The sequence below is a fragment of the Aspergillus japonicus genome (assembly GCF_003184785.1).
Source record: "Aspergillus japonicus CBS 114.51 unplaced genomic scaffold BO86scaffold_6, whole genome shotgun sequence".
In the NCBI taxonomy this organism is placed as follows: domain Eukaryota; kingdom Fungi; phylum Ascomycota; class Eurotiomycetes; order Eurotiales; family Aspergillaceae; genus Aspergillus; species Aspergillus japonicus.
The window spans coordinates 711,880-725,745 of record NW_020291643.1 but is presented as its reverse complement, the minus strand read 5'-3'; the positions used below and the strand labels follow the sequence as shown (position 1 = coordinate 725,745).

The 13,866-nt window shown below is 50.9% G+C and overlaps 4 protein-coding genes across 4 annotated transcripts; 2 read left to right on the top strand and 2 right to left on the bottom strand.

Moving 5' to 3' along the window:
• Window positions 1-596: 596 nt before the first annotated feature.
• BO86DRAFT_304622 (Zn(II)2Cys6 transcription factor) lies at window positions 597-2,426 on the bottom strand (the record flags this gene model as incomplete). Its single annotated transcript, XM_025667629.1, has 3 exons — window positions 597-710; window positions 770-1,573; window positions 1,623-2,426. The coding sequence occupies 3 exons, from the start codon at window positions 2,424-2,426 to the stop codon at window positions 597-599; spliced, it is 1,722 nt and encodes a 573-aa protein (XP_025531285.1).
• Window positions 2,427-7,062: 4,636 nt separating this feature from the next.
• BO86DRAFT_396394 (putative APSES transcription factor) lies at window positions 7,063-9,335 on the bottom strand (the record flags this gene model as incomplete). Its single annotated transcript, XM_025673398.1, has 3 exons — window positions 7,063-8,921; window positions 8,995-9,181; window positions 9,288-9,335. 3 exons carry the CDS (start codon window positions 9,333-9,335, stop codon window positions 7,063-7,065), a joined length of 2,094 nt encoding a protein of 697 aa, XP_025531284.1.
• BO86DRAFT_386356 (NADH dehydrogenase [ubiquinone] 1 beta subcomplex subunit 7) lies at window positions 9,298-10,644 on the top strand. The gene is made up of 3 exons (XM_025671309.1): window positions 9,298-9,831; window positions 9,925-10,049; window positions 10,136-10,644. The coding sequence occupies exons 1-3, from the start codon at window positions 9,780-9,782 to the stop codon at window positions 10,238-10,240; spliced, it is 282 nt and encodes a 93-aa protein (XP_025531283.1). The 5' UTR covers window positions 9,298-9,779; the 3' UTR covers window positions 10,241-10,644.
• A 314-nt stretch (window positions 10,645-10,958) lies between these two features.
• Window positions 10,959-13,834, top strand: BO86DRAFT_386355 (glutamate--cysteine ligase). The gene is made up of 7 exons (XM_025671308.1): window positions 10,959-11,358; window positions 11,428-11,500; window positions 11,567-11,632; window positions 11,691-11,833; window positions 11,884-12,009; window positions 12,070-12,655; window positions 12,704-13,834. The coding sequence occupies exons 1-7, from the start codon at window positions 11,348-11,350 to the stop codon at window positions 13,703-13,705; spliced, it is 2,007 nt and encodes a 668-aa protein (XP_025531282.1). The 5' UTR covers window positions 10,959-11,347; the 3' UTR covers window positions 13,706-13,834.
• Window positions 13,835-13,866: the final 32 nt, after the last annotated feature.

The window sequence follows — 13,866 nt, the reverse complement described above, 5'->3', positions numbered from 1 at the left end:
AGGCTACTTTGGCGTGGGAAGTTTTATCTTAGGAATTTTATGCCTATTGTGTGTTTTATGATGTGCTGTATAAGTAAAGGGAACTATTTGAGCATCCAAGGAGATCGGGAAGGCCGTGCGGAATGATGCTCTCGACTCGGGTTAGTGGCGTCAGAAGTTATTTGAGTTTCTCATGACTGAGCAAAACTTATGGTTGGAATGTTTATCTTGTCAAGAATGCAGTGAAAGTCTTCGATACATTATTTAAACATCGTCTATGTAATATCAGAATCCTGTATGTGCCGTCTATACACCGTGGTATGTGCAAGGTGACAAATCCAAACAATCTATCCAACTGCACGCGCAGATCCAGTCCGAAGGACCTCCAACATTACATGTGTAGCAAACCAGAGGGTCCAGCCCTATCCGACCAAGCGCCTCTGAACCCGATAAACGCCGTCCGATACCATCGAGTCCCCCGCTAAATATGTCATAGAAACCAAAAAATGTCCCCCGACCAGGGTTCGTAAAGTATGAAAAAGAAAGAACGCTCGGGCGTCGTATTACCCGACGCAAAATCGTAGGTGAAAGATATAAGAGTGGCGAGAAGGGCGTGATTATGGAAGAAGAATGCATGAACGGATGTCATCCATTGATTCGACCCATCCTTCCGGGAAGGCACGCTGCTTGAACCATGCTTTCTCCAACTCTTCAAGGCCTCGATCGACATTCTGGACCATTGTTAGTATTCCACCAACAAGATAGTATGCGAAACGGTTTGGAAACATACCTTGAAACCATATCGCTGGAGTTCGGTCATGGTCTGTCGTACGTATTTCTGTTCATATTCGTTTCGTGTCTCATGTCCCGCGGTAAACAGGGGCCATAGTGCCGCCAGTTGTCCCACGTCTTTGGCGAGCTTCCTAATTAGTGCTAAAATTCGCGACGCAAGCATGTCCAGTAGCGGCCTTTGGGACGGACGATCAGGTCGCCCTGCCGCTCCCACTCGGTGGAGGAAGATATTAGTGGCTTTTTCGTAAGCCTCGATGCAACCCGCGTATTCGAGAACATCTGGATACGGGTATTGCTGTAAGCTCGTGTCGTCCAACTGGCCTAGGCTTTGAAGAGCATCAGGGGCGTTCAAGCGCCATTGCACTAGTCGCTGCAGCAGTTCGTGATAGACAAGGTCTTCTTGCTCGAGCGACATGAGGCCATCGTGTTTAGCTTTTCCGAAAGCACTGATTGCCGCCTGGATTTCCATCATCGCCGACCAACATTGGCGCAGCTCCACCAAGAGATGGTTGTAGGCGGGCGCTTCAGAAGACAAACTTGGGGTGCCGAGATTGTACTCCCAGCCCCCTCCATGAGTTGTCCAATAACTACCTTCTACCACTGTGCCTTCGCTGGTGGCACATGCTCCGGCGACGTCGAGGTATGAAAGAAGAGAAACCAGGAATGGTCGGATCGGGTGGTTGATTTCAGCGAGCCGCTTGGCTTCTTTTGCGGGGTCGTCATTCGCGGAGAATAGGATTCGGTATATCTCGCGGGCTCCCTTGAGGTGGATAGCCCAGTTGTGATTTTGAGAGTCCATCATCTAACCAGTCAGCATGAAAGACAGGTACGCAGGTCTGCGGTGGACTTACCTCGAACAGAGACAGCAAGAGACAAGTGGCAAGGTCGGTAAGCCGGACACTCTGGTCTGGCTCGGTGTATCGAGTCCTGAAAGACTTAACAACTTCACCGTAGTTGCTCATAGCCTGTTGAAAATGCTTGTTTCGTTGCTGCCCTTTGGAAGTATTAGCGAGATGCAGTGCCCCCATAGCTTGCATGGCGCTAGCCATGGACGGTGATGACCGGGCGAGGTCCGGGAAAAACCGCCGATAGGGATTGATGTTGATCGAATTGTCGTAAATGAGCAACAAGGTAGCGACTTGATCGACGAAGTGTGTGTAATAGCGGCCCTCGACACAGTCGAGAGACGAAGATATAAACTCGGCTGGGGAGATCGGCTCCTGGAAACGGTATTTTATGGGTTTGAAGTTTGCAACCGTTGTTGGAGACACCACCAGTGCCTCGAAAGGCTCCTCATTCTCTTTCAACTCCTGCTTCACCTCTTGTGGTGTCGGGGAAGTCGATTTCTTGTCTCGTTTTTTTGTGGGCGCGGTCGTGCATTCGGAAGTAGCCGGTGGCGGCCCGTAGACCTTGAAAGTCATGCGGCCCTGTGTCCCATCGCACTCGAGACCCAGCCGAGTACAATTCTTGCACGACGGCGACGCTTCATCGCAGCGCACATGGCGACGACGGCAGGTTGAACATCCGGTGAACCCCCGGTGATGCCATCTCCGGACCCGCTTTCGTTTCTCAGGCACAGCAGCGGCTGCGGGAAGCTGGGGCTGTGCGGGGAGAGGAGGCTTTCCCGGAGCACACACCAAAGTCTGAACCTCCATATCTATGAACTCAAGTTGGATTGGCGAAAAGATGGTGGGGGGAAGATATCCATGAGACAGAGGGAAGGACGGGGAGAGGTCCGACCGAAATTCCAAGCCAGACTGCGGAACGTTCACCAGTGTAGCATTCAGTGGCGGGGTTTTCGGAATCGGAACAGTGGTTGATGAGATAAGGAGTACTTAGTAAAAGAGCGAGTATTGGAGTCCAGACGCTGCAAGTCTGAATATCGATTGAGCGAAAATGAGGTGGTGGAGAGGAATTGATTGTGAGACGACAGGAAAAGATTAGGAATAGGAATAGAGAATGAGATTGAATGATCGACAAGCGTTGGGAAGGGGGGAAGAAAGGTCGAGATCGGATCCGATTATTATTAAGTCAGTCGAACCACCGGGTTGGGTGAGTGAGGGAGTGTCCGGGGGGGCAAATAATCTAAAGGCGGCGAAAGATCAAGTCAAAGACAAGACAAGACAAGACAAAGGCCGGGGAGGGACCGAGTGGGGAGAGAACTAAGACTGAGCACGAAGAGGGATGAGGGGGAGGGGGAGGGGAGGGAATGAAAGAGATTGAACTCTGGTCGGGCAAATAATAATGCAATTGAAATTGATTAACTGCAGGTGAGACCAACTACCGACTTGGCTTATGTCTAGTATATTTCTGAGTCTTAAGTCGAAGCCTAGCACTGGTCTTTTTCTACCTTCAGCTACCCTTTGTCTACTCGAATTAATTTTTTTTTCTTTGTGTTGTAAGCAAGTTAGCAAGACTATGTAATACGTAGAGAGCTAGAGTAGTCGGGAGATCTGGATGAGCGATTGAGAGCAATGGAACCCATAGCCCATACCCACTTGTTTCCTACCTCTCCTCCCCAATCAATCTGTAGATCCTCCATCCAGAGACATGGTCCGGTGCAGTAATTCTCCTTCTTCTCTGCCTCTCGTCTCTCTCCTCCCACCGAACATATCCTTTGGAATGATATTACCTGTACATCTCTTGCATCATAGTTGCTAGTATTTTTTGTCCTAGAGAAGAAGCGGAAAGAGAGAAACTGCAATCTGCCGGCTGCACCCTAAATTACCCTACAGTCGCCGACGCAACACTGGACAAAACGGAGGCTGCAGATCAACCCTAATGGTGGATCGGATGCCTGATGATCGGACATGGTCACCCTTTCTTCGGAACGCAACTCTGCCCCCAAAACTAAAGACTAAAGCTTTCCATCTTTCTTTTTAGGTTCTCCTGCTCGAAAATCACGCATGGAGAACAGTCCAGTCTTTACTAGCCTCCAGCAGCACCTCCTACCACACTTTGAGGAGGCCTGGCAAACCTACCGAGAATCGGTGGCCCGCAATGACTGGCTTTCCTGCCTTTCCCAGATCTCCACTCCGATCCACTCGTGCCTTGGGTTCAGCGGCAGAAGATTGAGGTTGCAGTCGACTGGACAAGCCTGTCCTGCCAGAAATCTCCGTGCTTCTGATAGCAATGAAGCTAGTCAAAACTAGACCTGCGCCCCAAGACAATTCTTGGAGAAATCAGTCAGTCATCCAGGAGTCCGACTGTCCAAGGCCCAACGGATTTGCGCGAAATGGCAACTAGTTTCCTCCTTTCTCGATTGCCAAGCACTTGACTGGAAACTCTCTTCCTTGGCTGCTCCATTCGATCCAGTTGTCCCCCTCGTGCAACTTGATCTCAGTCGCTTGTTAACAAGCCTGTCCCTGTCCGCTCCCTGTTTATATTCCAGGCGTGATATAGCCTGGAGCATCGTCATTTCGTCCACTTAACAGATCGTCCCGCAATCGCTCAGACTTGCCCAACGAGTCACCGTACAATCGATCTTGCTCCTCGGCAGAGGCTTCCTGGAGTGTGGAATTCTCTCAACCTCTCCGACGGCTGTACATTCCGTTGACCTCGATCCGAAAGCACGCTTCCCACTGCGCTTGGGTTAGAGAGGTTTACGCCCCCCCTTGCGGACAATCACGACTCCATTCTGGTGTGGGACGGGTGGTCCCGCCGTACCCCGTGCACTACCGTCAGAGGTCAGCGAAGGAAAACTTCATCGTCTTGCATAGTCCCATTTTCCCAGATTGTTCGATCCGATGAAGTCAGCCCCTTTGACCTGCCAATCATTGGTGACGCCCGATGACAGGTTTATGGTCGATGTCAGTGGCCCCAGGGTCTTTGCATAATGTGCGAGAAGGCAATTCGAAAGGCAGCAATCTCCACCGTTTTGGTCTCCCTACCGACGGTTCTCACACGTCCCGTTCCATGGACTAGGACGAGTTCTGGACGCAAGAGGCGATGAGGATCACAGATCCCCTTTGTAACAAACGTCCATATTGTGTAAGAGGTTGGACCCTGTCCGATCAAGACTAGATATTCATGTCACGAACAAGGCAACTAGACTACTTCCCAAACAACCTCAGGGCTAACCCCAATCCACCGTCTATACAAACCCACCTGCTGAGGTAGCACCGTAGCAGCATCACATTGTTCCAGATGGGTCAGCACGTACTAGAAGTTTAATCCCGGGCCGGGTTGACACAATAGTGACTCGTTCAATGCTTATTACAGAGCCAGAAGATCACTAAATCCGCCGCCGGCCCAATTCCCCCCGTCTCTCTTCCCCCTCCCCTTAACGGAAGTAAACGGGGCATATCAGAAGATGCAGTCGCTAGTAAACTCAAATCGACATCCCGCTCGCTCCTAGGGGAACATCCCAGAGTAGCCCATAGCAGATCCTTTCCCCTTCCTTCTCTTTCTCGCTCTCTTCCTAGAGGTTCCCTTACAACCCAGAGCCCCTGGCCTATTCTTAAACCGTTGCGCCACCAGGTTCTCGAAAGTTTAAGCCGACATATACTTTGTTGTGTGTTGTAAAAACGGTACAGCCCTCAATGACAATAATATGCTTTGACACCAACTGGTGTAAACTCAGTTCAAAGCGTGCGCGTACTGTACTTCATCACATCTAGTGCTCGTGCGTTGCTTGAGTAGGAGACTAGAGTGCCAATCCCTCTCGTGCACAAGAACCAGCATCACAGCACACAGCACTCCTCTTTCCCATACCTGTTCAGTCATGGAAGGCTGATTCTACATCGTCTCACTCACCTCAGCCCCAGGGATCGTGGAAACCCGAACCCACTGACATGCGTTAAAAACCATAGCCAAACATCATTATAGACTATCCACAATACACCAATGATCAGACAAGGCAGTACTGTACCTATACTCCGCACAAAGTATGCACTCAACCCATGCACCTCAATTTCAAGACAAATAAAGAGATTATCTGAGCGCATCATGCCCTCGAACCTTCTGGATCATGATTTACCCCCCAGCCCCAACTAATCCCAACTCGCATAACCTAACCGAATTCCCCATTGAATTGTTCGGGCATCGCCCGACACCAATGCAAGGAGACTGGCCATCTCTGCATATGTCGCATGCAACAATTCCTTTCCTCATTCCTCTGTCGCCGTTCTCGCATCCTGCATGCCGTGAAAATCGGCAGTATTGCTTACTCCGTACCTAGTACCAGTAGTTTCCTTTTCCGAACTGGCCCCGGAAGGATGATCGGATCCGGGAGGATGAGTAGAAGGATTTTCTTTTCTCTCCCTTTGGCCCTTGAGAATTCATCTCGACAGGGGTGGTTGTCACTGCCTCGCGTTCTCAGTTTTAGATCGTGTGTGGGCTGGGCTAAGTCTTAGTCAAGATCTGGTAATGGGTTTGCTGAGCGCGGGCGGATGGTGCGGGACGACTACAGCTGCTAGGCTGCTAGGCTGCTAGGTTGCAATCTAGGTATGCCGGTGGGATGATTTCTTTTGATCTATTTGTGTGTGTGCTGGATACCTGTAGCAACGATGGTGTCCATCGTGCCTTCTAGAAGGGCTGAGGCAGTGAAGTCGTGTTTACTGTGGCGAAAAAATCCGAGCTCGTGTATTTGCAGGTAGGAGATTCTGTGGCCTTACAGTAAGAGAAAGCAACCAGGCATATAGAGTCTACAGTGGGTTGTTAGAGTACAGGAATTCTTGGGGAATCAGCTGGACGCGTCGATTGGAAAGCACATGTCAACTGAGGGCCTGTATTTGGCTGTGGCTGGATCACTCCATATGTACATACACAGACCCAATTATCCTGTCCATCTCAAATACAAGGCAACCGAGATGTGGACTAGTTGGTCGAGGCTTAGCCCACACTGTGGCCCCTTTCCGGTCTTTCAGGTTCGTATTGTTAAGTTTGCCCTTGCGCGTAGTCGGCCGAGCGCCGACGGCAATGGCACGACGATCACCCCCACAACCCGGGAACAGTGAAAGCCAACGTCATGACTGAGGAAAGAGAGATGAAAGAAAAGAAATTAGAATACAGAGAAAGTATTGGGTATCTGCTGGCAAACCAGAATTTCAAAATGCCCGCCAGAGGTAGGAAAATGCAAGGGTCAGACATTCATAAAGAGTGAGCACAATTCAGAGAGGAAAAGGAGATAATGAGGGTCCGAATCAGATCATCAAAGGCGCTCCGTTACCCTGCAAGAATTTGATGAGACATCATATCTGAACCAAGACAGCCGAAACCAAATCGGGAAGGAAGAGGGCCCGATAGCGCACCGGACGCGGACGGTACAACATGTGAGAGGCGAGGACGAACTCATGCATCAACAGACACGGTCGTCCCGGGGAAAGGAAAGGATGCGGATTCTCGGGGCTCAGGATCTGGCGACTCCGCCGCGTCGCCCTTCCCATTCGTACGGTCAAATTCTAATGTTTCGGCTAGCTCAGCAGCCATGGGATCGAGGTCTTCCTCCTTGAGACCAGTGGCGAGTGCCACCAACTTCCGATGGACATCGAACTTGGTGCTTACTCCCGCGTCAGCCGTCTGCTGAGCAAGGTCTTTGACAGCAGCGCGCCGAGCTTTCTGTGCCGAACACAGTTGTCGAGCCAGCTGGTAGGTGCGCAGCAGTTTATCGTGGTCTGTGGCGGGTGGCGTCGTACCCTCCTGTGCTGCAGGCACTACTACCGATGATATGCGCTCTCTTAGGCGACCCTGCTGAATCTGCTCTAGCAGTGACTCATAGCCACTTCGCAACTGCTCGTAGCGTTCAAGCTGCGCATCGATTGGTTGCTCACCAGCCTCCTGCGCTTGTAAGACAGCTGTTTCTTTCTGCACCTTCTGTCGATCCACCTCTAGTTGCTCGTACAGTGTTTCCGGGTTCGCAACGTCGTCAGAGTCCTGCCCATTCGCTTTTGAGCTTCCGTAGCTTACGGTAAGTTTCTTATTTGCTTCAGCCATTATCACACCGATTTTGGTCAGCAACGCGGTGGTGGCGGGAGATGATGACTCTTGGGCAAGAGTGGCGGCCTGGGTGTCAACATTCATCGGTCCTGGCGCTTCACCGTCCAACTGGTCATTGCCCATCGTGATAGATGATGGCGGGGGAGGAATGTCGCGTTCGGACGGATGCGCTCGTCGAGTAATGCTTGCAGCCGTCTCGCCCTTCTTGTTCACTAAGTCGCCAGCCCGTGGACACCGTGCAAGAAGCAAGTCCACCAAGCGGAATGCGCCATTCCGAGCAGCGACCAAGGCCGCTGTGTCTCCATTAGAGTCCTGGAAGGACAACAACAGATCGACTTCTTCCACCGAGCACATGAGGCGCAGCTTGTCTAGCAACACATCACAATAGTACCGTGAGCTTTTCCATTTTCCCTTGCTCCGCGTAGTCTCTGCTATATGATGAAATATGGTAGCACCAAACCAGTCTCTGAATGAGACTGTATCCCAAAGTAAATCGAGAAGCGGAGGGAAAGTTCTCTTCTCGTAGTTATTTGTAAACAAAACGGCTCGCACAAGCGGGGTTTCTTCGTGTACCGATAATGCCTTCATATCTGCTCCTCTCCGTAGAAGATCTTTCACAATCTCTATATCTCCCATAGCACAGGCCCAGTGAAGGGCCGTGTTACCAGAGTCGTCAATTGGGCGATCTACCTGGAAGTTGGATGGTGGCTGTGGAGGTGGTACACGTGTAGCCTCGGGCGCATCGCCTACTGTCATGAAGTAGTCCAAGAGCTGGTCCCCATAGAGTATGTGTTCTTGTTCGCTGATGGACATCACAGGCGCCTCGTTGATTCCACGCTTGCGCTTGCGAGAGAAGTTACCGTTCTGTGACATTGTCATCATCTCCTCATCCGCTATCATTGACGATGACTCAAGTGTTGCTTGCTCGATGGACTCGTTGTCGTCAAAGCCGGCGCTCATCTCGTATTGTTCGTGGGTAAAGGGAGGTGGCGCCATATTCCGGGCTGGTTTGATAGCACTAAAGACCTCCTCGTTCACAGTTCTCCGGTTGGCTGTGTTCTTCGGCGCCCTTGGTTTCGATGCGGCGTTTGTGTGTTTCGGTGCTGGTGGAGGGCTACGATCTCCGGCAACATAGTCAAAAATCGGCCTCAATTTGTCGATAATATTGTTGCGCTCAGCGAGAAGTCGGCCTTCAGGGAGAGGTATCCACGTTCCTACTAATGTCAGAACCTAAACGTCTTTCAGAAGAAGGGGTAATCATGAGGAGCTTGGGCAAGATGGACTTACCTTGATATTTGCCATATCCACCTTGCACCTTCTCATGGACACCCTTTTGTACCTCCCGCTCGAGAATCCTCGTTCTCGCTGGCTTGTCGAAACCGGCGACTTTGAGAATATGGGTTGCATTTATCCAGTCGTCCGACCGTCTGCGCATCACGCTTTCTCCATCAAGTTTCAGCTCGTATACCGGTACCTAGTGACATGCATCAGCTGGGGGTTCTACCCCTTGGGTTGATCGAAATTGGTCGTAAGCGATCCAATTGAAGAAGGCACGGTAGGTTCTAGATATTCCTACTTACACTGCTGTAGGTAGCAGAGTACACTTTGGAAAAGTCAACTCCCGCCATGATGTGCGTCCCCTCACCCTGTCCTGATTCAGTGAGGTCCCGTTCAGCAACAGCGACTGGCACCGCCGCCCGGCAGTCGGACAACAACAAGGATCTCAGGAGTTTATTCAATTATTGAGATGCATTAAGATCCGACGCTCGTTGATTGGCCGGGTTGCATCAAATGAGCATGTCTTGGGAAAGACCGAGGATGGCTTGTTAATGATTCTGCAGTATTGATCTCGAAACGCGAAGGTCTGGCTAAGCAAGACGCGCCCTGGGTACGTCGGACCGCGTAAAGTGGATTTAGCCAAGCTAGTCCTCTTACGAATATACGGTCACGTGCAGTCACATGATGCTACCGGCAAGCAAGGAACGACGACGACTACGGAATAGCTGCAAACCTCACGGTCCAGTCGCTTGTCATCGAAACCCACCTTGATAACACACTTTTCTCCTCTCAATATGACTGTTGCCGAGACAGTGAAGAGCGCCGTTGGGCTTTCGGGCAGCACTCGTAAGTTTTTATTGCCATTGGCCCCCTCTGCGTGGGGAAGCTACGCGCTGAATAATGCTGCTCATCGAAGTCATGACTGACACACTCTCTCAGCTGCCACGAGCCAGGAAATGTCGGATGCTCGCCTTCCTCTTCAGTACCGCGACTCTTGCGCTCACTTGCTAATCCCTTTGAACCGCTGCCGGCAGCAGGAGTACTACCTCCCTTGGAAGTGCGAGGTGCGTTGTTCTGATTCCGCGAATACTCCTTCCCTATAATTTGCGTTATGGAACAATGGCTCTGACATGTACTTCGCAACCTGCAGGATGAGCGACACAGCTACGAGAAGTGCCAGTACGAGGAGTTCAAGAAGCGCGTCGCCAAGATGGAAGAGCTCCGCGCCGCAAAGGATGGTGCCCGCAGCAATTGATACCGGAATCTTCGACATCCTATTATTCGCGACGAACGAAGCAGCATGTTATGTACATAGAGATTGTGAGATTGTTTGTCCATGTACCGACTTTGGCGTTGGGATTCTATCGAGTCGATCCTGTCGATACCATATTTTGAGAGCCAGGGTCAATCAACCCATGAGAGGCCTCAGTAGCTGGTCACCTCCCTCCAGTGTCTTTTGGGAGAACCGCGCAGCTTGACGTGCTCCTACTCTAGGGCAATATAGCATGAGTAAGACAGGCATTTCTGCTCTAGCCGGAGGCCGGTTTGAGCATGTCAGCCTGCTAAAAAGCGAGTCGAGATTGAGACAGCATCAATTGATTCTGGCACGAGAGCTTCAATCCCTTTTTCTGGAGCACCTTATCCTAATTGCAAATCAAGTTAAAATGATGGTAACAAGCTCCCGCTTTACATAGTCAATCATGTGCGAAGATGCCATGGTCTGGGTGTGTATTTATGTAGCGCAGTAGAAAGAGGAATCTTGCGTAAGCCATTTGAATCATGTTTCTCTCGCTATGCTGGAAGAGGAATGCATAATTATAGTTAGTTATAGCTGGAGAATGGATCTGTATACGGCTGCAGCGCACTGATGACGGGAAAATCACCTGACCGGGCGCCTTTCCTCCACGCTGCTTAGAAATCGACGTGGGTGACAATCACCGATAATGCTTTTCTTGCCCCGCTACGAACGGAGAGACGTTTTGTCCCCGCCAATAGGCGATTGAGCCTGGAACCCCGAAGGTTCGACAAGAAAATCAGCATCAAGTCGATAAGAAGGAGCACGATCCGTCTGCTTCCTCTTTCTCTGGCATCCTTTGATCCTGCTTGGCGGTTCAGGATCTTGGTTCATCTCCCCCGTGCCTTGAGTCGGGCCATTGCGTGCTACTGACGTGACTCGATCGAGGGTCCTAGATCGGAGGCTAATTGTCGAATCTGGAAGTTCCCCCTCATCTCCGCGGGGTTTTTGTATGGACTGATTTTCCCGTCCTCTCACCCCACTACCTTTGTGCCGCGACCCAACGGTCAAGTCTCCCCCTCGGAAAATCCGCGCGCCTTTCTGCGGATAGTCCTGATCAGCGACAGGATGGGCTTGCTGTATGTGATGAGCGCTGAGTGAAAGTTAAATTATTTGAGCGCGCCAGAAACTGACTTGCGTTCCTACAGCGCGCTTGGAACGGCCCTGGATTGGCCGGAGGCCAAGAAGAGAGCAGACCAGGTTCGCAAATGGGGAATCGAGGTGAGTATCTCGCCATTGAGTCTCTTTGACATATAACGCAGCCTGAAATGTATTGACCAAAGACAGCAATTACTTGCGAACTGGCATAGAGCCAAGGGCAAGGAGCGCAATGCTCTGCTTTGGGGCGACGAGGTAAGATTTTACCCCGCAGGATCTCATGTTCTTGTGCTGATCGATCTCAATTCATCAGGTTGAGTACCTTGTTGTAGCTGTCGATGACGAAGCGAAGAAGGCCCGCCTTTCACTCGCACAGGCGGAGATTCTTAAGTCGCTTGCGGAGGACGAAGCATCATGGAAGCAGGGAACTCGGCCTCAGTCCCCGAACAACGAGCAGTGAGATCTGGTGGCAAGAACAAATTGTGAACATTTCTGATGGATTGCAGTGACGGGGAAGAGCCACCACACTTCCATCCGGAGTTTGGCCGCTTCATGCTTGAAGCAACGCCGGGTAAGCCCTGGGGAATTGATTTCAAGGACCTGCTGAAGGTCGAGTCAAACATGAAATGGAGGTTCGTACCCAATCACTGGATTTGATGATAGCTTGTGACCTCTAACATCATCATCCACAGACGCGAGGTTGCCAAAGCCCACATGGCACCGAATGAACATCCCATCACCCTTACGACATTCCCTCGTCTAGGTACCAAGGATGACTATATCCAGCCCTATTATCCACCGTCTGGTCCTGCGCTGCGGTCTCAGTTTGTGCCTGACGAGATTGCCAATCCGCACATCAGGTTCCCAACCCTGGCTGCCAATATCCGGTCAAGGAGAGGTCGCAAGGTGGAATTGAACGTCCCGGTATACAAAGACACGAACACGCCCGAACCATTCAAAGACCCAACTGTGGATTATGATCTTCATATCTGGCCCGAGGATGACGACGTTAGAAACGGGGCAGCCAAGGACGATCATGTGTACATGGATGCCATGGCTTTCGGCATGGGCAGTTGCTGTCTGCAAATCACTTTCCAAGCCAAGAATATGACTGAAGGGAGGAAACTGTACGACCAATTGAGTCCACTGGGCCCTATCTTGCTGGCCTTGACCGCTGCTACGCCGATTTACAAGGGCTTCCTTGTTGACACGGATGTACGCTGGAATCAGATTGGTGGGGCTGTTGATGACCGTACTCGTGAAGAGCTTGGCGAACTTGTACGATTGCCCTGTCCCGTATTGATGTCATTCGCTAACATCTCATAGCCCTTGAAAAATGATAGATGGAGGATCCCTAAATCTCGATATGCCTCAAACTCGACTTATATCTCACAAGACCCCCGGTTGCGAAAGGAATATTTGGACCCTGACTTGATCATTGACGAGGACATCAAGAAGCGTCTGATGGACGACGGAATGGATGATCTTCTAGCCACACATTTTGCACATCTCTTCATCCGTGATCCTTTGGTCATCTTCTCGGAAGATCTTGAAGAACTCGACCTGAACAAAGCAGATCACTTCGAGAATCTGCAGTCCACAAACTGGCAGCATATGCGGTTCAAACCCCCACCACCTGACAAGGATGACATTGGTTGGCGGGTCGAGTTCCGTTCCATGGAAATCCAGATGACCGACTTTGAGAACGCGGCGTTCAGCATTTTCATTGTCCTTGTGACACGCGCGATCTTGACTTATGATCTAAACTTCTATATCCCGATTCAGCGCACGACAGAGAACATGGAGACCGCACATGCACGCAACGCGGTTCACGACCGGAAATTCTACTTTCGCAAGGACCCTTTCTCCCCTCGCCGCCCGAATCCTCATTCATCCAGTGGAAGCAACGTCTCTTCCACCACGTCGTCCGCTGCCAACTCACCGCCTCCATCGCCATCCCTTACCCCGGTGGAGTCCGAGTACGAACTCATGACTATATCAGATATCATTAATGGTTCTTCCGATGGCTCTTTCCCTGGATTGATCCCACTTGTCGAATCGTACCTTAACAGTGTCAATGTGGATGTCGAGACTCGCTGCTCATTGGCCAGCTACCTTGACTTGATACGCAAACGTGCGAACGGGACTCTTTGGACGGGCGCCAAGTGGATCCGCGAATTCGTTGCTTCGCACCCGGACTACAAGCAAGACAGTGTTGTTTCGGAGCGGATCTGCTATGACCTTGTTAAGGCCGTGGACGAGATGAGTGTGCATGAGGGGAGGAACGGTACCGTTGGGTGGGAGCTTCTTAAGGGTAAACGTACTTGAACAGAAGTTGTAAATACATTCACATATAGATGTAGATAGCCTGTCCATTTCTACTGTCACTTATTGTTGAGTACTACACATTGCTGTCAGTTCTGTTGAATAATACTACAGGAGACTTGGTTTGCTCAATCGCTTTTTCCTTGTGCTTAACATCGTTGTAT